The sequence below is a fragment of the Neoarius graeffei genome, chromosome 8 (genome assembly GCF_027579695.1).
Source record: "Neoarius graeffei isolate fNeoGra1 chromosome 8, fNeoGra1.pri, whole genome shotgun sequence".
In the NCBI taxonomy this organism is placed as follows: domain Eukaryota; kingdom Metazoa; phylum Chordata; class Actinopteri; order Siluriformes; family Ariidae; genus Neoarius; species Neoarius graeffei.
In genome coordinates, this window is record NC_083576.1 from 67,959,912 (window position 1) to 67,986,304 (window position 26,393).

At 41.6% G+C, this 26,393-nt stretch overlaps 1 protein-coding gene across 2 annotated transcripts in view; it reads right to left on the reverse strand.

Annotated features, from left to right (window-relative positions):
- Positions 1-310: 310 nt before the first annotated feature.
- ccdc88b (coiled-coil domain containing 88B) overlaps positions 311-26,393 on the reverse strand; it is a 54,165-nt gene continuing 28,082 nt past the window's right edge. For both annotated transcript variants that reach the window (XM_060928076.1, XM_060928075.1), the window contains 11 exons: positions 24,524-24,940; positions 23,976-24,137; positions 22,004-22,281; positions 9,829-9,972; positions 6,565-6,751; positions 6,105-6,250; positions 5,761-5,865; positions 2,222-2,373; positions 1,576-1,866; positions 708-773; positions 311-573 (listed from right to left, as the gene is read on the reverse strand). In XM_060928076.1, the coding sequence (XP_060784059.1) occupies positions 539-573; positions 708-773; positions 1,576-1,866; positions 2,222-2,373; positions 5,761-5,865; positions 6,105-6,250; positions 6,565-6,751; positions 9,829-9,972; positions 22,004-22,281; positions 23,976-24,137; positions 24,524-24,940 (1,983 nt within the window). In that variant the 3' untranslated portion in view covers positions 311-538. The remainder of the gene's footprint in view (positions 574-707; positions 774-1,575; positions 1,867-2,221; positions 2,374-5,760; positions 5,866-6,104; positions 6,251-6,564; positions 6,752-9,828; positions 9,973-22,003; positions 22,282-23,975; positions 24,138-24,523; positions 24,941-26,393) is intronic.

Consider the following 26,393-nt stretch of genomic DNA (forward strand, 5'->3'; position numbering starts at 1 on the left):
TTGTCAAAAAACCTCTTTGCTTGCACCCACGATGCTTTAAGATCTTTACCCCCCTCCCAAATGTCAGCGTCAGCTGGTGTGCTGTGATGCAGGCCAAATTAATCTGCCCTCATAAATATCTTGTTAGCATCACTTTGTGCGAGACACACACTCTTATTTATTCTACTGGCAGAGTCGTCGTGTTCAGCAGCTCCAGAGCATCATTGCTGCCACCGAGTGGTGATGGAGGGGAATATAACTGTCATAATGTTTTATTACTGCTCTGAAATGACTCAGTTCATGCATAAGTCAGAAAACAGTGTATTCAATGTACAAAAAAACAATTTATTCAAGTTGCGTTGAAAATAGATTAGTTTTAAATAATAATGCAAAGCCATCCAGTTGCAAATCAACAAACATCCATCCTTGACTATTACAAGCTTGTACGTAAAACAAAATAGTATCCACAAGAATAGTACATGAAGGAATGTTGAATTTGAAAAACTAAATAGAAATTGATCATACGTGTCCTACAGTTGCTTGAAACTTGCTGTTGTTCCTAGTCCACGGTTTTGTCAAAACTGGAATGTAAATCTGAAGTAGAGAGAGGGAAAGTGGCAGTGGTTACGTTACAGGAACTTGCCTTGGTTGGATGAGTTTCTGAAGGCTGGCCAAGAGAGATAAGTCATTAATGACCAGCAGTGTGTGGCTCGTTCTGATCTACTGACCTTCAGCCCCAGAGGAGACACGACTGACGTCCGAGTGCTCAGGAGTGAGGTTCTCTTCACTCTCACCTTACACACACACACACACACACACTTCATAATCACTTTTCTACATTCTCTTATGTATCCTGAATATATAACATATCCTGCTCTTCTACAGTACTTTCATGTAATGATTTTTTATTCACTTGCCATTCCTTCCTTTCCTTTAAAATCAAATGATGACTCCTGAGTGTTTGCACAGTTGTGGGAATTGGAAGAAAAATTGAGTAAAAATCCCCCATTTGGGAGGGAGGGAGGGAGGGATGGAAGGAAGGAAGATTACATGAAAGTAGGACAATATACTAATGCTCAACTGAACTAAATACATGAAACTAAACCAAGGATAGCACAACAAACTGTAAAACATTTATTTCCATTGTGATCCTAAGAAAAGTTTCAAGACGGCGCTATGTTGACTGTTTAATAATGGAATTAAGTGTATTATTAACACTAAATTTGTACAAATGGCACTGAGTAGAATAATAAAAAACTTTAACGGCACAAAAAAAATCTGGTATTTACCTATACTTCACAAGTTAGTTGCACAAAAATGAATTATTAGTACTCAGTTTTATGGTGTGCTATCAAAGTATAACCATAGTACTGCTTCAGTTTAGTTTGTGCAAAATAAATCAATGAATTAGCTTTTATAACTGTTTTGTTATTGAATAATGTACTTTCTGTTACTAAGGTAACTCAGTGTATGGTTACTAACTGTAAATGAGTGCTGCTCTCTCAGCTCCTCACTCCCTTCCCTGCCTTTTTTTCTCCTCATTGCTGTCATTTTCCTTTGTTTCTCTCTTTCCTCAATACCCGTTCTCCCTCTCACCTCTTCCCTCCTCACTAGGCGTTGGACTCCTGTCCTGGTCTGTTTCCCATAAGGCACTGGATGGTGTATTTATGCGCCGAATTGGCCGTGAGCGACGGTCTCCCGGGCTGAAGGATTGGGACATGCCTCCCTCTCGATTTCTGCTTAAACCCCAGCCATGTCTGGAGGAGCCCAGTTTACGACGTGCTGGCCTCAGGACCACTTTAGATGGTTCATCTGTGTCTCCCTGAGAGGAGACCCTCCTCAGGGTCAGTGGAGACCCCGGGGCACTGCTGGGGTCTCGCTCGTGACCTGTACAAATGCACTTATTACAGATCATATTATTACAGCAATGCTTATAAATATTGTTAACAGCCACATTGATAAATTATTAGTGGCCACTTGTGAGATATTTGCTCATCCTGGGTGGACTTTCAGAACAGACTTCCACAGCTCTATAAAGAGTTACTGCTCTCTAAGGTGAGCTAAAGTGTACACCTCTGGTAGAGGTCCAAGAGTAAGAATTATAGCAAGCCTATTTTAGAGTGCAAGCCTCTTATTGTAATGGGCTTTGTAGGACAGAGTTTTACAGAGTCCAGAGCTGTGTGTTTGGTGTGTGTGCTGCTTTGTGCGAGGTCTGAGCTGCATAAACTCTGCTGTCTCTTACTGAGAGGTGAGGCGAGAGAGGAGGACAGCGCAGAGTCTCCCGGCTCTTCCTGGATGTCCATGCTGCCTATGGTGATAAACTGAGCTCGACCTTCCCTGCCTCCTTTAGGCTTTATCAGCTTCTTCATACGGTCTGCTATCCAATTAGACTTCCTGTGGAGGCAAGAAATAGGTGTATGGGCATGAAAAACACTTGTATCCAGAAGGGAGAACAGCAATGAGGTGGACAGCTTGTAGAGGAAAGAAACAAAGTGACAAACAAGTTGAAGACAAATGGAAATTTGCGTAAAATGCCCTGAGGATGCATGTCCAACAGATGCAGTGTGGGGAAAAAAAAAAAAAAAGATCCGGTGTACAAAACTGTCCTCATAGTTTGGTGTCTGGCATTTTCTACTATAGTTTTGCAAGAAATGGACATCAATCAATCAAACAACAACTTTATTAAAGTGTCAAACTTATAGCTGGCCACAAGTAGCCGACTAATTGGGGACACTAGCTGTAAATAAATAAATCTCATTATCTCTAGCCACTTTATCCTGTTCTACAGGGTCGCAGGCAAGCTGGAGCCTATCCCAGCTGACTACGGGCGAAAGGCGGGGTACACTCTGGACAAGTCGCCAGGTCATCACAGGGCTGACACATAGACACAGACAACCATTCACACTCACATTCACACCTACGGTCAATTTAGAGTCACCAGTTAACCTAACCTGCATGTCTTTGGACTGTGGGGGAAACCGGAGCACCCGGAGGAAACCCACGCGGACACGGGGAGAACATGCAAACTCCGCACAGAAAGGCCCTCGCCGGCCACGGGGCTCGAACCCGGACCTTCTTACTGTGAGGCGACAGTGCTAACCACTACACCACCGTGCCGCCCTAAATAAATAAACATGAATAAAATCTGAAATATATACACTACCGTTCAAAAGTTTGGGGTCACCCAGACAATTTTGTGTTTTCCATGAAAAGTCACACTTTTATTTACCACCATAAGTTGTAAAATGAATAGAAAATATAGTCAAGACATTTTTCTGGCCATTTTGAGCATTTAATCGACCCCACAAATGTGATGCTCCAGAAACTCAATCTGCTCAAAGGAAGGTCAGTTTTATAGCTTCTCTAAAGAGCTAAACTGTTTTCAGCTGTGCTAACATGATTGTACAAGGGTTTTCTAATCATCCATTAGCCTTCTGAGGCAATGAGCAAACACAGTGTACCATTAGAACACTGGAGTGAGAGTTGCTGGAAATGGGCCTCTATACACCTATGGAGATATTACACCAAAAACCAGACATTTGCAGCTAGAATAGTCATTTACCACATTAGCAATGTATAGAGTGGATTTCTGATTAGTTTAAAGTGATCTTCATGGAAAAGAACAGTGCTTTTCTTTCAAAAATAAGGACATTTCAAAGTGACCCCAAACTTTTGAACGGTAGTGTACTTATATTTATAATCTTAAATATCAACCTTAAATCTTAAATGTATACTATAAAACTATAAAAGAAAGTCCTAACTGTTATTCTTGACAAAAAAAAACCCCAAAGATCCTTGATTAGAATGGATTATAAATAAATAGATATGAAGGAAATATTAAATAAATATATGCAATAAAATCTTAATTCTATATTAAAATGTTTAATATATATTCTCGGTGGGGCGGCACGGTGGTGTAGTGGTTAGCGCTGTCGCCTCACAGCAAGAAGGTCCGGGTTCGAGCCCCGGGGCCGGCGAGGGCCTTTCTGTGTGGAGTTTGCATGTTCTCCCCGTGTCCGCGTGGGTTTCCTCCGGGTGCTCCGGTTTCCCCCACAGTCCAAAGACATGCAGGTTAGGTTAACTGGTGACTCTAAATTGACCGTAGGTGTGAATGTGAGTGTGAATGGTTGTCTGTGTCTATGTGTCAGCCCTGTGATGACCTGGCGACTTGTCCAGGGTGTACCCCGCCTTTCGCCCGTAGTCAGCTGGGATAGGCTCCAGCTTGCCTGCGACCCTGTAGAAGGATAAAGCGGCTAGAGATAATGAGATGAGATGAGATATATTCTCGGTAAAACTCATCAAATCTAAATCTCAGTATTAAATTCTATATTAATATGCCGATTGTTATATATTCTAGGTAGTGTGGTATCTTCACTTTGACATGCAGAGCATGAGGCACAGCTGCTTTGTGCTACAGATGTAAGAGCCTTCTTTCTTATGCGTGACTTAAAGGAAGATACAGAATTTGCTTTTCTATCATTACTATCTAGTTTTGACCACAAAGTATCGAAGTGAATGTTTCCCATAACGCACAGTGTTGAATCTGTTGATAAAAAGTCTGAATTTCTGAGATTCTAGGTACATGGTGATCTCTCAACGAAAATCTTTTCTGTAAACAGATGCCCAAATGTAGCCTAGTAAACTAGACCCACCCGCCTAGCGGCCAAAAATATTTTTGCCTACGAGTGGGTCTAGCCTCGCACCATATCAACAACACACCCCGGGCATCAAATCGTGCCCACCAATCACAACGCAAGGTTTTTGTTTTGATTCTTTGGGCGAGCTTTTGCAGGAGTGACGACAAAGCTGCGCGACGCTGGAGAAAGCACAACAGGAAAGATGGCTACGGCTATTGAACAGCGCTCGTTTGACTCCGCTTTGGAATCAGTTTTAGAAGAATTAGACTTGGAGTTTTCGTTGAAACATGAGCAGGAAGACGCTCTCCGCTCATTCCTTTTCAAGAAGGACGTTTTCGCTGTTTTGCCGACCGGCTATGGCAAAAGTCTGATCTACCAGCTGGCTCTGCTCGTAGCCAAAAGGATGGGGCTAGTTTGTGCAGTACGAAGAATTAATAAACAGCTTTGAAACATTACTTTTTGATTGTTTCTTATTTTCCCGTTATTTTAAATTTAAGGGAAATTATTTCACCAAACACCACTAAATAAAAACTCTCAAAAACAGTTTAAGCAAACCCTTGAAAAAAATAAGTGTATGTTAAGTATGTGGTACAGACTCCAAACTTGTGGTCATTATCTCCAAACTTCTTAATATCTAGAACCTGTTTATTAATTAATACGCATTTTGAAAAATTATTTATTTCAAGGTCTCCCCCACTGCTTTCTGTCGCTCTGACTACGTCACAGTCACTGCTGCGCTGATTGGTCAGAGCGTTGGCCTATACGCACAGAGACAGTTTGAAAGACAGCGGGTTGTTCCTCCCACACCCTTCGGAAATGTCTACGAGCGAGGCCAGACTAAATATTCACATTTAGTCTGGCTTGCCAGGCTAGCCCAAATGATGATATGACAAACAACAGGCTAAATGTTAAACTGTGCCCTCAAGCACATCAGCAAAAGTGCATAACATTAGTGAGGAATTGAGTGCAATCTGAGGGAGGTATTTATTGTGGTGAGATAGAATTCTATTACATAGTATAGCGCTAGAGCAAAACTAAAGCATGCCTTGGACACGAAACACGTCTTGGCTGATGGACAGCATCTCTGGCATGAGGAAAATTGTGCACATTTAATTTCTATAATCATCCTTCAAATCTGACTGACTTGGGTTGTTTGATTGTCGGCATGCTAGGTTCCAGAACTCGATATTGATCCATTATCTTCTCCACCAATTTCTGCTTCTCTCTGCGTAGCTCGTTCAGTTTATCACTGGAAGACGATAAGGGAGAGAAAGAGGGAGAGATGTTATTGCGGACATTAAAAAAGTAATCAAGAGACTTGCAAGAAATTTGGTGAGTTGTGTTTTCTTATAATTCTATATCTATACGAGAGAACAAATGAAGTACAGCAGGAATTAGATACTATAATGTATAATTTGAAAAAAAAAACAAATGATAAAGACAGTAATACAGAAGGAAGTGTGTGTGTATGTGTGATATGATACACACAGGTACTCTCTCTGCTGGTTGTGGTGCTGGTCTCGGCTCTCGAGGCTGCGCTCCAGAAGGGCTCGGTTCTCTTTGGCTAGACTCTGGTTCTGCTCTACCAGGTGCCGGTTCTCCTCCTCCATATTCCCTTTCAACTGTGTAAGAAGCTAATAGCAAACACACACACCTTCAGAAACCTGCAGGAACATAATTATTACCATAATATGCATAATGTTCTGGTGTTATTAACATAATACATGCTATGAAATCCATGTGTCACAACATTGTCGCATTCCTAATGCTGCTCTTCTTCACAGCTGTCACTGCTATTAATTACAAAAAGCATTAACACTTTAAAAAGGACTCTTCTAGGGTGTTAAAACAGCTAAATATACAGGGTTTATTGGCTTGTTGTTGTTGTTAGTGTTGCACTCATTGCAAAAATCATCTAGCAGCATTGATGTGTGTTGTTTTGTTGGACCTGGTACTGGCTGTTGAGGCGGACGTTGTTGAGGTCCAGCTGCTGATTCTGTTCTTTGAGCATGTTGAGTTCTCCCTCCAGTTTGGTGTGCTCTAGCTGGGCCGTACTCATTTCACTACGCAGAACCGAAACCTGGGCCAGTAACTCTGACTGCACCTGGACCCACTCCTTCTGCTGGTTTACATACCTGCAGGTAATTCAGCTCAAAATCAGTCAGGCAGTAGGGCAAGCCGTCAGTCCACTTGCTATCTGAAGAGATAGTTACTCAATCTTGATGTATTTTTAGTTACGCAACTCATACAATGTCAGTGTCAGTTTGTCACAAACACAACAAATATAATTACCAGGCAAAATCATTATCGCCTAACTAAAGAATGGAGAAATATCATTTAATGAATATCGCCATTAGTTTGCATGTTCTCTCCGTGTCCACGTGGGTTTCCTCCGGGTGCTCCGGTTTCCCCCACAGTCCAAAGACATGCAGGTTAGGCTAATTGGTGGCTCTAAATTGACCGTAGGTGTGAATGTGAGAGTGAATGGTTGTTTGTGTCTATGTGTCAGCCCTGTGATGACCTGGCGACTTGTCCAGGGTGTACCCCGCCTCTCACCCATAGTCAGCTGGGATAGGCTCCAGCTTGCCTGTGACCCTGTAGGACAGGATAAGTGGCTACAGATAATGGATGGATGGATGGATGGATGGAATACCTCCATTCATCAAAGTTCATTCCATCTAGAACTATAAATTAGCATAAGTTCAATTACCACCTACATGTTGATAATATGCTTATCTTAAAACTCATCTCATCTCATTATCTCTAGCCGCTTTATCCTTCTACAGGGTCGCAGGCAAGCTGGAGCCTATCCCAGCTGACTACGGGCGAAAGGCGGGGTACACCCTGGACAAGTCGCCAGGTCATCACAGGGCTGACACATAGACACAGACAACCATTCACACCTACGGTCAATTTAGAGTCACCAGTTAACCTAACCTGCATGTCTTTGGACTGTGGGGGAAACCGGAGCACCTGGAGGAAACCCACGCGGACACGGGGAGAACATGCAAACTCCACACAGAAAGGCCCTCGCCAGCCCCAGGGCTCGAACCCAGGACCTTCTTGCTGTGAGGCGACAGCGCTAACCACTACACCACCGTGCCGCCCTATCTCAAAACTGAAATAGCTATTAATACAGATGTTAATTGCTGTGTTAAAGCTACAGTGTGTAAGATTTTTGTTAACAATGAAAGAAAAAAAACATTCTTTAAGCAGTGGTGAAAAATATACTTTAAAACATAATGAGCCTTATTCATTAAAGTTGCTGACTGCAAAGTTGAATTCTGGGTAAAATGTTCCATTTCTATAGCACTTGGAGTTTCGAGATGTTTCGTTGCTGCACACACTGTGTATCCTATGTGTAAATGTTTTGCCGAGATAAAATGCATCCCGTATTTTACGATTCCAGAGATTACCGAAGCAAGTGAGCAACAATATCACATGACCACCCTGGGCGTGTTTGACCTACTTTAAACCAAAACAAGTCAGCATGGGCAAATATGGTGGGCTCCGTTCTCCCGCCAGCTAAAAACCAGCAGAAAAGAATGAGTGCAACTGCAAGATAGAGCAAGGTTAGATGACGTGTTATTTTTCTGGACCGATAACTCAATCATTCTAGCTAGCGCTTAGCTATCTTGGCCTGAGAATGCATGGGCTTGGCTCCACAGTAGCGAGTATGGAGTTGTACACCTAATGTTTTGATCTTACAGAGAAAGAAATGATAACACAAAAGCATTAACAGAGAAAAGATATATTTGTCTTTTGCTTCACAGATCTATTTGCAAATGTCAACCACAAATTACATATCTGTGACTCAAAACTCTCCGAGGTCGATGCAGAGTCACGATGTTTTCCACGTGTCACCATCCTGGTGTGATGCAGTTCCATAGCTTTGCTAATTAGTTAAAGCTCCCTGCATTTGGCTATTTCCATAGGGCCATACTGTTTACCTCAAGAGGTAGGATATTCGGTCCCAAAACAGAGAAAAACGACCCTCAGCACATCAAAATGATCACATCTCGTCCGCATGATATTGTTCTTGCGAGACAGGAAAATGCCATGCACAATAAAAAATTTGAAAATTTCAGAAGACTTTGCAGTCAGTACCTGTAGGAATGAGTTAAAATTTGAGCACATGGAATGGTATATGAATGAATGAATGAATGAATGAATGAATGAATGAATCGGATCCATGATTCTTTGCTGCCATATGGCATCAAAATAATTTGGAGCATAAATGATGAATCAGCTTCATTAAATCTCTTATGGAAATGTTATACGCATAGGGCCACCCCAATTTACCATCAGATCAAAACACACCTTAATTTATGTAGAAGATATAATTGTGAGCCAATAAAAGGAAAGTTGTTGGTAGACTTCAGATATCCAGGACTCAAGGAAAGAATTCAGCCATATGGTGGAAAAAATATATTCAAGTCAAGCGGAGTTAGCTGAAAATAAAAGTTGAGACACAGAGTTGCAGGTAGCATGACAGAAAGAAGCCACGATAATCAGCCTCAAAGACACAGGAGCCCCGCTGGCAGTTTGTACACTCCGTCCACAAGCCTGTATGAGTAATGCTGTGATGGCTCATAACAAGGCGAAGTCTTTCCTCTTCAGCAAGGCCTTGGGATTTATCTAGCTCTTGAACCAAGCTAAGGTTAGCCATTAGCTCACTAATATCAGATTGCACTGCGTTCTGATCAAGCGTATGAATGAAACCAGTGAGACCATGGCACAAGCATAGCGGGAGAAGTTTATCAGACTTTCTGTGGCGGTGTGTGCAATTTGTCAGAATTAATTTGTTGGCAGACAGGAGCAAGATTTTAAAAAATAGTGCATGATAATATTTTTCTCTCATAGAGGGCAAATTTCTGTATATCCAGCATCTTTTAACATATGGTTTATTAATGAATTATTAATATCAACTACTGGTTTAGAACTTTAACATAAAGCATTGTCAATGAATAAAAAATGGCAGTGTAAATAAATCTGTATTCATTTGTCCTGCACAGCTGTCTCTTGGCCATATCACTGTTTTGAGTTGTTATGCAGCACAAACCTACAATTATAGAAACTGGGCCATGACTCTGCTTGAACCATGCATCTCTCCGACTTACTCATCTGGGTATAGGGTTTTCTCTGTGGGTGTCTGCATCACTTCCTGTCTTTATCTCCTACTGATAATGGAACAACAGAATTTCAGACTTGCCTCTCATTCTCCATTTTGAGCCTTTCCATCTCTTTCTGTCTGTCGGCCTGCTCCTGTAGGGCCCTCTCCATTCTTTCTCTCTCTGCTTGTATCTCTTTCTCAGCCTCCTCCAGCTTAGCTTTGCTCTCCATCAGCTCTTTATGTCTGGAGATAAATGGTACAAAGAAAGCAGACAAAATTGGGAAGCATATTACGTTATAAAAGCAAATTCCTTTTGCGTAAATCGGAACTTCTGTGTCACAGTGTGCCCCAACATCTGAAGACACTGTGACAGTTTTTGAAGAAAATACAGACATACAGTATAATGAACATGAAATTCAGATAATGTGCTACATTTACACAGGGTTATACACAGGGTTATATGGATATCTTGAGCAGTTTCTCTTATAATGCATGTTGAGCTCAGCAGGCACAATAACATAAATGTCAGAATGCTTACTGTATTTGTCAATTCAATAATACATTGCTGGTTTTACATTTATTAAAATGGATTTTGAAACCAAAAAGTTATATCAATCAGAAAGTACAAAAAGATTTTATTGAACAGTTTAGGTGATGTATGGGCAAAAACCAGCATCATCAAGATGTTTTAGGGAGGAAAAAACCTACCTTGTATCTACATAGGCACACCTATATATAAAAAGTATACAGTGGTGCTTGAAAGTTTGTGAACCCTTTCGAATTTTCTATATTTCTGCATAAATATGACCTAAAACAACATCAGATTTTCACACAATCTTAAAAGTAGATAAAGAGAACCAAGTTAAACAAACGAGACAAAAATACTATACTTGGTCATTTATTTATTGAGGAAAATGATCCAATATTACATATCTGTGAGTGGCAAAAGTATGTGAACCTCTAGGGTTAGCAGTTAGTTTGAAGGTGAAATTAGAGTCAGGTGTTTTCAATCAATGGGATGACAATCAGGTGTGAGTGGGCACCCTGTTTTATTTAAAGAACAGGGATCTGTCAAAGTCTGATCTTCACAACACATGTTTGTGGAAGTGCATCATGGCATGAACAAAGGAGATTTCTGAGGACCTCAGAAAAAGCGTTATTGATGCTCATCAGGCTGGAAAAGGTTACAAAACCATCTCTAAAGAGTTTGAACTCCACCAATCCACAGTCAGACAGATTGTGTACAAATGGAGGAAATTCAAGACCATTGTTACCCTCCCCAGGAGTGGTCGACCAACAAAGATCACTCCAAGAGCAAGGCGTGTAATAGTCGGCGAGGTCACAAAGGACCCCAGGATAACCTCTAAGCAACTGAAGGCCTCTCTCACATTGGCTAATGTTCATGAGTCCACCATCAGGAGAACACTGAACAACAATGGTGTGCATGGCAGGGTTGCAAGGAGAAAGTCACTGCTCTCCAAAAAGAACATTGCTGCTCATCTGCAGTTTGCTAAAGATCACGTGGACAAGCCAGGAGGCTATTGGAAAAATGTTTTGTGGACGGATGATACCCAAATAGAATTTTTTGGTTTAAATGAGAAGCGTTATGTTTGGAGAAAGGAAAACACTGCATTCCAGCATAAGAACCTTATCTCATCTGTGAAACATGGTGGTGGTAGTATCATGGTTTGGGCCTGTTTTGCTGCATCTGGGCCAGGACGGCTTGCCATCATTGATGGAACAATGAATTCTGAATTATACCAGCAAATTCTAAAGGAAAATGTCAGGACATCTGTCCATGAACTGAATCTCAAGAGAAGGTGGGTCATGCAGCAAGACAACGATCCTAAGCACACAAGTCGTTCTACCAAAGAATGGTTAAAGAAGAATAAAGTTAATGTTTTGGAATGGCCAAGTCAAAGTCCTGACCTTAATCCAATGGAAATGTTGTGGAAGGACCTGAAGCGAGCAGTTAATGTGAAGAAACCCACCAACATCCCAGAGTTGAAGCTGTTCTGTACAGAGGAACAGGCTAAAATTCCTCCAAGCTGGTGTGCAGGACTGATCAACAGTTACCGGAAACGTTTAGTTGCAGTTATTGCTGCACAAGGGGGTCACACCAGATACTGAAAGCGAAGGTTCACATACTTTTGCCACTCACAGATATGTAACATTGGATCATTTTCCTCAATAAATAAATGACCAAGTATAATATTTTTGTCTCATTTGTTTAACTGGGTTCTCTTTATCTACTTTTAGGACTTGTGTGAAAATCTGATGAGGTCATATTTATGCAGCAATATAGAAAATTCTAAAGGGTTCACAAACTTTCAAGCACCACTGTAATATACCTAATATATTACGATTATACATGCACAATATGGGCAAAATTTGTGAACATCTGCTCATCACACCCATATATGGGGCTTTCCCCACAATGTTGCTCCAAATTTGGAAGAACACAGTTGTCTAGACTGTCTTTGTATGCATTAGCATTACAGTTTCCCTTCACTGGAACAAAGAGGCCCAAACCTGTTCTCGCATGACAGTGCCCCTGTGCACAAAGCAAGCTCTGTAAAAACATGGTTTGCTAAGGTTGGACTGGAAGAACTCTTGTCCTGCACAGGACCCTGACCTCAACCCCAATAAACATCTTTGGGATGAACTAGAATGCTGACTGCGCATACTCCTCACATAACACCAGTGTCTAACCTCACGCTTGTGGCTGGATGGGCAAATCCTCACAGTCATGTTCCAAAATCTAGTGGAAAGCCCTATGCTATGAGAGCAAAGAGGGGAATAAATCTGGAATGGGATGTTCAACAAGCACATATGGGTGTGATGGTCAGGTGTCCACAAACTTTTGGCTGTATAGTGTATGAAACATTTGATTTGTTACAATACTAATAAGAAAGAACTGCTGTGCTAAGTCTATTCCTATTCATTTATTTTTGCCCAGTAGTGGCACACATTTATCAGATCTTTTTGCTTTTTATATAAATATGATGAAATTTAGAGTTTATAGTGGATATAAAAAGTAAACACATGCCTATTAAATGGCAGGTTTTAGTGAAGTAAAAATTGAAACCAAGATAAATCATGTTAGAATGTTTTCCACCCTCCATTTGAAATTACAACATATAAAAATTAAGTTTCAAAAAATCAGAAACCTTTTAGGGGAAAATAGTAAAAATAAAATAAACTTACAGTAATCTGATTGCACAAGTGTGCATACTAGGGATGTCATTTGACATTTATGACTGGGGGCCTAAGGGCATGATTCCCTGTTATGGATAAAAATTTAACTCAGTGTGTCTCTTTGGCATTATTTTAGGAGTAAAGAGCACAAGACCCTACAATAAATCTCATCGTAATTTCTCTTGAGCACAGCTCTGCTGATATAAATGCTGATATAAATGTCCATCGGCTTACAACAGTCAGAGAGCAAAGGCTTTATGACCAAGAAGATCTTTCTTATGCAAGTTACTGATCCTAAGAATGTTATTTCTTTTCACAGCCAACAGATTTGTTCAATCTTAGTTGATTCAATCAAAAACACTTGTACAACTTATAAGGTGAAACAAAACAAGTGCTTTAAGGTAACGTCTTGTCAAGCAAAACTCCTAAAAGATCCTTTAAGGTCAAGGTGTTCGTAAAATATTCATCAAATGACAAAAAAAAAGTTTCAGCTGAAAGCTAGAAACTTTAGATTTATTTGTTTAACCACTAACCTGCTCCAAACCTGCTCCTTTTGGACTGCTGTCAGTCTCCCTTTCCTCTCTTTCCCTCTGTTGCTTGTTATTATTAAAACCATTAAATTCAGATATTCTGAAACTCCACACACAAGTAGTAAATCATTAAAGTCTATATATCTGATTAAGGGCGGCACGGTGGTGTAGTGGTTAGCACTGTCGCCTCACAGCAAGAAGGTCCGGGTTCGAGCCCCGTGGCCGGCGAGGGCCTTTCTGTGCGGAGTTTGCATGTTCTCCCCGTGTCCGCGTGGGTTTCCTCCGGGTGCTCCGGTTTCCCCCACAGTCCAAAGACATGCAGGTTAGGTTAACTGGTGACTCTAAATTGACCGTAGGTGTGAATGTGAGTGTGAATGGTTGTCTGTGTCTATGTGTCAGCCCTGTGATGACCTGGCGACTTGTCCAGGGTGTACCCCGCCTTTCGCCCGTAGTCAGCTGGGATAGGCTCCAGCTTGCCTGCAACCCTGTAGACCAGGATAAAGCGGTTAGAGATAATGAGATGAGATATCTGATTAAACTGGTAACATTTTCTTACTAGACCGACCTTTCACTGAGCTGCTGGCACTGAAGAATTTTCCTATATCCATCTAATAATCAAGCAAATTAAGAATTTGCGGCTTCAAAAGAGAGGTTACTTGTGAACATAACCGTTACCACACAAGACTCGTTTATGTTACAAACTTCTCTCGTTATCTAGCCAGGTAACTTTTCTTAATAAATAACCACAAATGAGAGTTGATTTTCAATATTTATTAGACTATATCTTGCTACAAATCAATTTGTTAGGTAGGTGTTTTAACTTAAGTATTTACTGTTGCAGCTTGTCTATATCCCACATGAACTGTGATAGAGTAAGTGTTCCTTCTTTATAGAGCACGTAGTACACAAATTAAAAAGGTAGCCTTCCAATTTGCTCAACGCACTGAATATCAAGTCTATTAACACTTCAGATCACGACAGCAGCTCATTTCTGAAGGTGTATCTATGGTAATTTGTTGTGTTGTTTGTGGTGATTGTTTTTTACTGTTAAAGAAATTGACCTGTCAACAGTAAAACAGAAAATCAACCTCACTGGAACAATTGCAATTAGATTTTTTAAATAACAAATTACACCAAATATTTGAAAGTTTACAAAAGTGCCTCACGATGGCTGTGGTGCACACCATTTTAAAATTAGGAATGTGACTGTGGTCAGAATGAACCAATCACATTCAATCTAATGTTCAAAAGTAATTATCATACATCAGACAGCTGTCATCAATAAAAAAATTATTCTGATTAACCTCAGATAAAGACCACCTGTTGGTTTTTTTTCTGGGATTTTCTTGGCATCTTCTTGGTTTCATCTGACTGATGAAGCTATGGTCCGTAAAACGCTTAAAAAGCATGTACGTTGTTGAAAGATATCAATCAGGAAACGGATACAAAAGAATATCCAAATTAGATGTACCGTGGAACACTATGAAGACCATCAACAAGTGGGAAAAAATCGGGCACCTCAATGACAAGAACTGGACATCCCTCCAAAAAGCAAGAAAAAAAACTTACCAAGGATGCTGCAAAGAGACCTACAACAACATTAAAGGAGCTGCATGCATATCTGACAAGTACTGATAACTCTCTGCATGTGGCAACAATCATTCATATTCTTCACATGTCTGGGTTATGGGGTAGGGTGGCTAAACTGAAGCCCTTTCTCACACACAAAAAAATCCAAGCCCAACTAAATCACCCCAAACAATGTGGCAAAATGCGTTATGTTCTGATGAGACCAATTCCAGAAGATATAATAATTCCATAATTCCAAAAAGTTTGTTTGGCACAAAAAATAGCACATAAACAAAAGAACACCATACCCAAATGGTGTTGGCAGCATCATGCTTTAGGGCTGCTTTTCTTCAGCCAGAACTGTTTTTTTTTTCTCAAGGTGGAGGGAATCATGAACAGCTACAAATACAAGTTGATTTTCGTGCAAAACTTGCAGACGTGCTAGTAAGCTGAAGGTGGAAACAAATTTCACCCATGACCCAAAGCATACATCCAAATCGACAAAGGAGTGGCTTGACCAAAAGAAAATCAATGTTTTTGAGTGGCCTTGCCAGAGCCCAGACCTGAATCTAACTAAAAATCTGTGAGGTTACCTGAAGCAGACTGTGCCCAGGAGATGCCTTCACAATTTGACGGATCTAGAATGTTTTTACAAGAAAGAGTGGAAAGATGGTGCCAAGACAAGATATGCCATGCTGATAAACTCTGACTCAAAAAGACTGAGTCGTGTAATACAATCAAAAACTGCTTTAACAAAGTGTTAGTTTAGGGTGTGCACTAAAGTGTTTTTTTTTTTTCCTTACAAAAGTTTCTGATTGTTTTTCATTTTATTTGAAATTTATAATTTCAGGGCGGCACGGTGGTGTAGTGGTTAGCGCTGTCGCCTCACAGCAAGAAGGTCCTGGGTTCGAGCCCCGGGGCCGGCGAGGGCCTTTCTGTGTGGAGTTTGCATGTTCTCCCCGTGTCCGCGTGGGTTTCCTCCGGGTGCTCCGGTTTCCCCCACAGTCCAAAGACATGCAGGTTAGGTTGACTGGTGACTCTAAATTGACCGTAGGTGTGAATGTGAGTGTGAATGGTTGTCTGCAGACATGTGGACTCGAGTCATGTGACTTGGACTCGAGTCAGACTCGAGTCACCATTTTGATGACTTGAGACTTGAAATCCCTAGATGAGGAATGACTTGCAACTCGACTCGGACTTGCACGCTGTTGACTCGAGACTTGACTTGGACTTGACAGTTTTAGCTTGCAATGACTTGGCGTATCAGGTATAAATATTCTTCCCCCCCCCGATTTTGAATCCAAGTACACTCGTTATTATTTGAATGCGGTGTAGCTCCTTGTCCTAGGCTACGGCAGCTCAATCCACTAGCACTAGGTGTCACTCAAGCACAATGCCGGGGTGGCCCTATATTTAGCCGGGACCATCCCCGGCCCAAACCATCAATGGTGGCCTGCTTGGAGCATGGGGAAAATAATTTTCACTAATTTTGGTCACTGATCTTATTCTTGCATTAATCATCAATTCAACTGCACTCTGCATTTTCACATAGCAGCCCAGACGCCGACAGCATCGCAGCAGATTAAATAGGCGCTACCAAATAAGGAAATTCTCCCCTCCCCTCTATTGCAGTTGGTTTGGTCCAAGACTCCTCCTCTGTATTGCGGGGAACTTAAACAACATTGGCGCGAAACAGCGCGCGTCAGTGATGGAGGGCAGAAAGAGGCCAGGTGGAACCGAAAGGGCGGAGCTTAAAAAAGGTGGCAGCAAAATGTGCCAAATTGACAGATATGTTCTCAAGACCAGCTGGTAGGTTACGAAAGATATGGAGTATGATAACCCTGTTTGTCGATTTTATCAGTCTATGCTAGGCCTATAATGTGTCGATAGTTTGCGATGTCAATTCAGCTTTTTGATGTCATGTGAAATCTCGCGATTTACACGGTATAGATGTGGTGTATGTCTTAATTCTAAGAAGAACCGGACATTGCTTTACATCCCAGTTATTAACAATTTTAGATGAACAGGTCCCAAATGTGCTGTTGCGCGTTATTTCCTCATCCAGCCTATTTCATCTCGCTGTCACACCGTGCATTTCCACAGGCGTGCGCACATTGTGGTTATGAACACATAGGCCGAGAAGTCATAAATTTGATGTTAAATAATTGTTGTTAAATATATAACTTAGAAGAGGCGTATGCCAATATTCTAAGCAGAATCGAACACTTGCTTTAGCCTACATTTCATTTAAGCATTTTTGAGTTGCCTAATGCGCCCTCACGCTTTATCTGCCGGTTGCTGAGTACCCAGCATTGTTGATTTGCCATTATTTTCGAGGCGTATGCGGCATGTAATGCACAAGCATTGGTTCAAATGCACGCGAGATGGGTGCTTTCGTTATTTTAAGACTATGTGACTAAAAATGTGTTGTGTAATTCGTCTTAAATAACGCGAAACGATCAGCCATACTCGCTGCTTTGCTATTTGGAGCGGCAGTCAGCTGGATTTCGCCCCCGACGTAAAAGTTCATTCCCACACCCGGGCCGAAGATGCCGATTTCTGAAGATGCATGTCCTTTGGATGTGTTTTCAAATATTTTCACTAAGGAACTTTGGGACATGTTGGTGACACAGATAAATGTATCTGCGGATTAGACACGCAGCCACACACCATCCAATTTTAAGTGGAGCCCCGTCTCATACTAGATGAACTCGTTCGTCGGTCTCTGCATTACGTTTGTGGTCATTAAACTACCGCGTAATGGAAGTTTTATTAACCCTAAAGTAATGCAGAGAATGATGAACAACATACATTGTCACTACCTGAATTTAAACCAAATAAAAAGCATTGTGAAAGAACAGTTATTTGTTTTATCTTTTTTAATGTACTCAAATTCTTCCTCCATTTCAAAGTGGCCTGAATGTGAATTAAACTCCCGGAGTGAAAACAGGGCCCACTCCGGCCCTGCTCAAGCACTTCAACTGGTTCAAATGAAAAACCAAACGGTGATGGGCAACGAGGACGCTGAATGATGAACGGACGGATAAAAACATGATTCCCCGCGTAATTTCCTTTGGATTTAAAGAATACTCCAATACAGATGACAAACGCTTTGCTACGTGCAGAACATGTGGAGCCACAATTTCGGACAGCCAGTCAACCACATCAAACTTCGCTCGTCACCTGAGGCTGCATAAGGACAAGTAAGTAACAAAGCCAGCTAGCAAGAATCTGTACAGGCTAGTTGGTGGCTAGAAGTGGAATGTGTTAATGTATTAACGCTGTCAAGGATTTGTTTTGCTTTGCTGAATATAAAATAGTGAAGTAGATTTTTTTTATTGGATTGCTTTTGTGTTCAGTCTAGTGTTAGATTATGTGGGCTAGGCTACCAGTTAACACACATTGGGAAGGCATAGCCAGAAGGTGGTGATTTGGTCAGAGCAGAGAACGTTTACAAGATTGTTATAAAGGCTCTGGTCAGAACGACACAGACTTATGATAAGAACCGGACAGCAAAGGATAAAACTTAAATCAAATAAACAGTTACCCAGGCTGCAAACTAAGTATGTAAAACAGAAGTTCGCTCTTTGCAGTGGGAAAGTCAGTGCTCGTCATGAAGGCATTTAAACCACTGAGACGAGATGACTAGCAATGCAAGTTAAACCAGGCGTTTAACTGTTTGCTACGTACTGCACCAAGTCATGGACGCTGTGCGATGTGTGTTATTAGTGCTGGGATTACGTGTCATCAGAGACATTCAATTCTATTCTCTTCCTCTCTCTGGTGTCATGTAGGCAATGTGAATAATGGGCCATTTGGGCTATGTAAAATGTAAGCTCAGCTGACGTTTTATAGTGCAGTACATCCCGACAGATTGGAGTGTAGCCTACTCTGACGCGAGGCATTATCCCACAGTCTTTTACCCAAACGACAGGGCACACAATGCCTCTACATAGCGTGGCTTTACCAGTGCATTTATTAGTCTCTGGCGAGAAACCAAATTCGCCAAAAGCACGCAACTTGGATCTGGAGGATTCCGCTGAACATTCTGAAATTCACAGCAACTGTTTATTCTACTTTATTATACGGCTCTCTAGAATGTTGCCAGGGCTTCATTCTCACATTCTGGCCAGAGCCCTAGAGGACTCTGATTCTGGCTACATCGTCACAACGTTCTGTGTTTACTGAGGCTACCGGTATTTTAGCGAGTGTTTAGTGAATGCATTGTGGTCTAGCTAAACTGCTTAAGGGAACATCCTGGCTGGCTTGGATTAAACATTATACTGTGTATAAACAAATATGTTCAGATTAAATGAACTCAGACTTTGATATTGAAAATGATAAAAACATGTTAATGTCTACATGATTAAAAACAGAAAACAAGTAGGCCTACTAATTTTACATTTTTTTTTCCTTGTTTAGATTTGCAGAATATCTGAAGAACAAGATCATCCCAAGTGAGACAGAGCAGCCGTCCATTTCTGGATTCCTTACTGCAAAAGATAGACAGTACAATGCTACCCACCCACAACAAAAAGCCATCACAAATTCAATACTAACAGATTTGGTCATTGGATGCAACATCCCTCTCTCAGTAGTGGAGAACAGATATTTCCGGAATTTTTTGTCAGTTAGTTGGTCTCTCTCACACACACAAACGTACTCAAGTCACGTTGTATTGTGTTAAAGGCATGTCATGTTGTATGTTGGGACAGTGCCAACTTCAGAAGGAAAACTATTCTTTGATTCTAAAAGTACACAGATCATCTGTTAGCTTGGACTTTGAGTTTCATGTCTTAAAATGCACATGAAAAGCATTTTTATGTGAAAAATGACATGAATGAAATGAAAAGAAAATGATTTTTGTTACACAGTACCAGTACTAGTTTTGTTTAGAATTTTGTTTTAATTTCTCACTAATTTTCCAATAAAAAATTTAAGGAAATGGTCATACCTTCACTCATTCTCACACCCTTAGCCTCAGATGTACACTGACTCACTCAAACTAAACTCACTGAAAATTTAGGATGCTTTACTAACGTTAACTAACTAATCATTGTCTCCTCTGAGATTCTTTGATTGTCTTGGGGCACAAGCGCTAAAACATTTTAAAATGGAAAAGAATGGGTGTACTGTAGTTACTTGTGCTGCCTCTATGAATCATTGACATTACATTACATTTAGCAGACATTTTTATCCAAGGTGACTGGCAAAGGAGGACATACACTGCAGTGTAGAGAGGTAATACATTTGTGATCAAAAATGTGTTGATTGCCTGTAGAATAAATGGTGACTTGTTAGGGACTTGGAAAAAAATGAGACTTGGACTTGGACTCGACTTGGCTTGGGTAGGACTTGGACTTGGACTTGACTTGGTCAAAAGTGCCTTGACTTGTGACTTGACTCGGACTTGAGTGGTAGGACTTGAGACTTACTTGTGACTTGCACATTAGTGACTTTGTCCCACCTCTGGTTGTCTGTGTCTATGTGTCAGCCCTGTGATGACCTGGCGACTTGTCCAGGGTGTACCCCGCCTTTCGCCCGTAGTCAGCTGGGATAGGCTCCAGCTTGCCTGCGACCCTGTAGAAGGATAAAGCGGCTAGAGATAATGAGATGAGATGAGATTTATAATTTCACATTGAAGGTGGGAAAAGATCTGACACGATCCTTTTTTTTTTTTGCCACTTCACAAAAACCTGCCAGGTGGCATGGTGATATAGTGGTTAGTACTGTCGCCTCACAGCAAGAAGGTCCTGGGTTCGAGCCCAGTGGTCGATGGGGGCCTTTCTGTGTGGAGTTTGCATGTTCTCCCCGTGTCTGCGTGGGTTTCCTCCGGGTGCTCCGGTTTCCCGCACAGTTCAAAGACATGCAGGTTAGGCTAATTGATGGCTCTAAATCGACCGTAGGTGTGAATGTGAGTGTGAATGATTGTTTGTCTCTGTGGTGGGGTTTACATTAGACCGTATCAGCGGATCATCAGATTAACGTTTTTAAAACGATTAGTGTGCACACAGCAACACCAATACACGATTCGCGTGCACACAGCAACACCAATACACGGATACGCTCGGCTCCGCAGGCATCCTGCGCTCCAAATCACTCCGCCCTGAACAGCGAGTGCCCTCTGGAGGGTGCGCACTCCGGCCCTGCGCAGCTCACACAGCGCGCGAGTGGAGCGCACGAGCTGTGATTCGGGACTGAGCCGCTGTGTGTGTGATCCCAGCGCATATCACTTACCACTTGCAAGTGGAAGGATGGCAAGCCTAAAGACCATCATAACTACACAATGGGCAGTATTTGCATCAGTATTTGCAGTATTTTCATACTTTTATACTCTTTAATGAAAGGTGATACAATGCGGAAGTCCGCGCCGTTTTTCAGCAGTCGCGTCACGTGACCAACGCCAGCGAATCAGGAAGGTGGATGTCACAGTGACGTTGTCCAATGACGACGCCAGCTAGAGCTCAGCACAGTGTATCCGCGTATTCTCAATGTTTACACAGCACCGGATCAGACACGATCTGGATTGAATACGTGGACGCTGGCGGATTCCCGTTTCCCGGCGTTTCCAGGCGTTTTAATGTAAACGGACAGTGCATCCGCGAAGAAAACGAGACAGATACGGTCTAATGTAAACTTGGCCTGTGTCAGCCCTGCGATAACCTGGTGACTTGTCCAGGGTGTACCCCGCCTCTCGCCCATAGTCAGCTGGGATAGGCTCCAGCTTGCCTGTGACCCTGCACAGGATAAGCGGTTACGGATAATGGATGGATGGATGGATGGATGGAAAAACCTGCCATTTTAACAGGGGTGTGTAGACTTTTTGTATCTACTGTACATTAATTAAAAAGGAAATGTTTAAAGAGCAAAAGTAGCCTGAACTTTGGCAGACAGCCTTTATGACCTTGAGTTGACCTTTTTCAGGGTGTTTTGTGTAAGGCTTTCTGAATATTTCCCCATGGTGTAATGAACTTTACCTGGCCTCCAGTTCTCTGTACTGAGCTTCTGCACTTCGACTGCTGCTCTTCAGCTGACTGTGCTTGGCCAGTAGCTCTTCTAGCTCTGCCTCCTGCCTCTGCTGTAAAGCTGTCAGCTTCTCGTGGTCCCGTCTCAGCGATTCACAACGCACTGCTGACTCTTCTTTTTCCTTCTGCCACACCTTAGACTCAGCCTCTAGAGTAGCGCAGCGCACCTCGGTCTCTCTGCACCGTGCCAACACCGAGGCATTCTGGGAGCTTAGCGAAGTCTGCTCCACCTAAGTGAGAAAGATGAATAAAGAGCAAGAGAATATTACTTAAATAATATATACAACAGCACTGTTGAATTCTCAAATTTGATTCATCAGAAGGTTGTTGATTAATTTTCTATAACAGCAGCTCTGATAATAGTGCAGGTTATAATTCAAATTTATATTTATGCACTCACTCTAATACTTTATCGTTTCTGCTGTAACAGCATATTCAACAAGAATTGAATGGAAGATGCGCCACATATTCCAAGCTTAATAATAAATGGGTTAAGAAAACATGTCAAAACATGTTTTTAACAAAGAAAAACATAATTTTTATGGTGAAGCTTTCTGTAAGCAGATAGTTATGGAATGAGTTAAGGTGTGTAACAGTCAGCAAGTTTCCCATCACAGGACAATTCTCAGGAAGGAGGACTTCAGACATTCTGGCTTTTCTGTAACACGAGAAACAGCATTTGGAGAGAGGATAAAAACAAGCAGCTGAAGGAACAACTGTTTCGAGCTGAATATAAGTGATAACAGGAACTAACTTATGTTGTAGTTCCTCAAAATTAAATTAAACTCATCTCTCATCTCATTATCTCTAGCCGCTTTATCCTTCTACAGGGTCGCAGGCAAGCTGGAGCCTATCCCAGCTGACTACGGGCGAAAGGCGGGGTACACTCTGGACAAGTCGCCAGGTCATCACAGGGCTGACACATAGACACAGACAACCATTCACACTCACATTCACACCTACGCTCAATTTTAGAGTCACCAGTTAACCTAACCTGCATGTCTTTGGACTGTGGGGGAAACCGGAGCACCCGGAGGAAACCCACGCGGACACGGGGAGAACATGCAAACTCCACACAGAAAGGCCCTCGCCGGCCACGGGGCTCGAACCCAGGACCTTCTTGCTGTGAGGCGACAGCGCTAACCACTACACCACCGTGCCGCCCATTAAATTAAACTATACCAGATAAAATATACAATTTGTCAGTCATTAAAAAATGAAAAATTGGGAAAAGTTGAGTTTTTGACAAGTTGCTGTGGTATAAAAGGAACAAAACACTTTGGGATGTGCTGTTTTTGGTAAATAATTAACTTGATCTTGATTCCATTATTTTCCAAAAAGGTGATATCATTTTCAGAATTGTTATCTTTTATGTTAACTCAGAATTTCGAGTGGAAACTTCAGAAATAATTTTGATAAACAAGTTGGGCTGAATTTCAACCTTTCAACATGGAAGAGGACAGTTTTAGTACTGGATGGTTAGTAACGGGTGGTTTGTAATGGGGGGCGGCATTTTGTTAGTTGGATATGACAATAATGTTCTGAGCTCCTCTTTCCCATGCTCTCGTTCATTAACTTCAGCAGTATTATCAGTCAGTACACGTTCATGTGTTTTCGAGGCATGGCTTTGGAGAGAGCACTGAAGGGAGGGGTGGGATTTTTCAGTTGGATATTTTCAAAATCTAGCTTACTCTTGCTGGTTTCTCCAAAATCACCGACTATGCCTTAATGGGGACATGCTGCAGACGTGTTGGGGTCATGATGGGGACTTGATGAGGACATACTGGGGACATGATGGAGATGTGATGGGGGCATGGCTGCCACCACACTGATAGCTGTCAGAGTGAGTATGCTTGGCATCCAAGGAAAAGATCTTTAAAGAGCTGTTAATTACACAACCACACACACATGTACACATAAGCACCTGTAGTTTGGTGTTGAGATCCTGCAGTTTAGAGCAGCTCTCTTGCAGGCTGATGGAGTGACGCTGCAATGTGTCCAGCTGTTCTCGCAGCTGAGTGCAAGCTGCCTGTGACTGTGCCAATTGTGACAGCAATACCTCCCGTTCCCGCTGCAGCACTGCATTCTGGGATATAACAGGGTCAGGGGTCGGGGTATATCACCAGAGAAGTTACAATATGATAGTATGTTGTTATGATGGACTATATAGATAGGCAGTTATGACAAACGTCATTATTTAGCTAAATAAACTGCAGCACTTGGTGTAGGCTTCTTGTATATATAAATGAGATAACTGGAAGCAACTCGTTTATACGGACAGTAATATAATAATGGGAAATGTACACGCGACAGTTAGTAATCCAATTTCTGAAGTCTAATGAGATAATACATTGTCCTTTGCTGTTTATCTGACCATTTCAATAACCTGGTAATTGTTGAAATCAAATAAAGATTATATTATTACTGTGCCTGTAAAAGTGATCATAGACATACACAAATACATATACAAACCTCCTTCTCCAAATTTATCACTTTCTCACTGACAGGGTGTTGGCTCTGCCAGTTGGTTTCAGGACTCAGAGTTTTTTGATCTTCAGGGGTTTTTGTGCCCTCAGAAGAAGAAACAATGGCAGCATGTTCTAAGATCTGGCTGTCCGTGATCTGATCCCCAGAGCTGATATGTGCTGTCTCTGGACTTCCTCTCTGCACTGGACTTTGTCTGTTTGATTTAGAATCTTCAGTCACCCCAGTGCCTGAATTGCTGAGAGAGTCAGTGAGCTCTGACACTACTCTGGCATGTTCAATTTGCACCTGTGCAAGTTGTAAGGTGGCCATTTTAAGCTTGCCTTCCAACTCTTCAAGTGACTGGTTTAACTCAGCAACCTGATTGGTCAGCTTCTTTGACTCCACTCTCTCACTGGTTAACTCCTAAAATGGAAAATAAATAAACAAATAAATAAGAAAAAACTAAAAGAAAATAGCTATTTGGACAGCCATTGCAACACAAACAGTGGTGCTTGAAAGTTTGTGAACCCTCATCCTAACCCTGGTCCTGGAGTAGGTACCATCTGTCTTGTACATTTTACTCTTTCCTGTGCTCGAACACACCCACTTCAACTAATCAGCGAATTTACAGCTCTTAATGTGTTGAAGTGGGTGTGTTAGAGCAGAGAAGACAATAAAATCTGCTATATGGTATTAAGCCAAGTCAAATTTATTTACAGTGGTGCTTGAAAGTTTGTGAACCCTTTAGAATTTTCTATATTTCTGAATAAATATGACCTAAAACATCATCAGATTTTCACACAAGTCCTAAAAGTAGATAAAGAGAACCCAGTTAAACAAATGAGACAAAAAAATTACACTTGGTCATTTATTTATTCAGGAAAATGATCCAATATTACATATCTGTGAGTGGCAAAAGTATGTGAATCTCTTGGATTAGCAGTTAATTTGAAGGTGAAATTAGAGTCAGGTGTTTTCAATCAATGGGATGACAATCAGGTGTGAGTGGGCACCCTGTTTTATTTAAAGAACAGGGATCTATCAAAGTCTGATCTTCACAACACATGTTTGTGGAAGTGTATCTTGGCACGAGCAAAGGAGATTTCTGAGGACCTCAGAAAAAGTGTTGTTGATGCTCATCAGGCTGGAAAAGGTTACAAAACCATCTCTAAAGAGTTTGGACTCCACCAATCCACAGTCAGACAGATTGTGAACAAATGGAGGAAATTCAAGACCATTGTTACCCTCCCCAGGAGTGGTCAACCAACAAAGATCACTCCAAGAGCAAGGTGTGTACTAGTTAGCGAGGTCACAAAGGACCCCAGGGTAACTTCTAAGCAACTGAAGGCCTCTCTCACCTTGGCTAATGTTAATCTTCATGAGTCCACCATCAGGAGAATACTGAACAACAATGGTGTGCATGGCAGGGTTGCAAGGAGAAAGCCACTGCTCTCCAAAAAGAACATTGCTGCTCGTCTGCAGTTTGCTAAAGATCATGTGGACAAGCCAGAAGGCTATTGGAAAAATGTTTTGTGGACAAATGAGACGAAAATAGGACGTTTTGGTTCAAATGAGAAGGTTTATATTTGGAGAAAGGAAAACACTGCATTCCAGCATAAGAACCTTATCCCATCTGTGAAACATGGTGGTGGTAGTATCATGGTTTGGGCCTGTTTTGCTGCATCTGGGCCAGGACGGCTTGCCATCATTGATGGAACAATGAATCCTGAATTATACCAGTGAATTCTAAAGGAAACTGTCAGGACATCTGTCCATGAACTGAATCTCAAGAAAAGGTGGGTCATGCAGCAAAACAACAGCCCTAAGCATACAAGTCTTTCTACCAAAGAATGGTTAAAGAAGAATAAAGTTAATG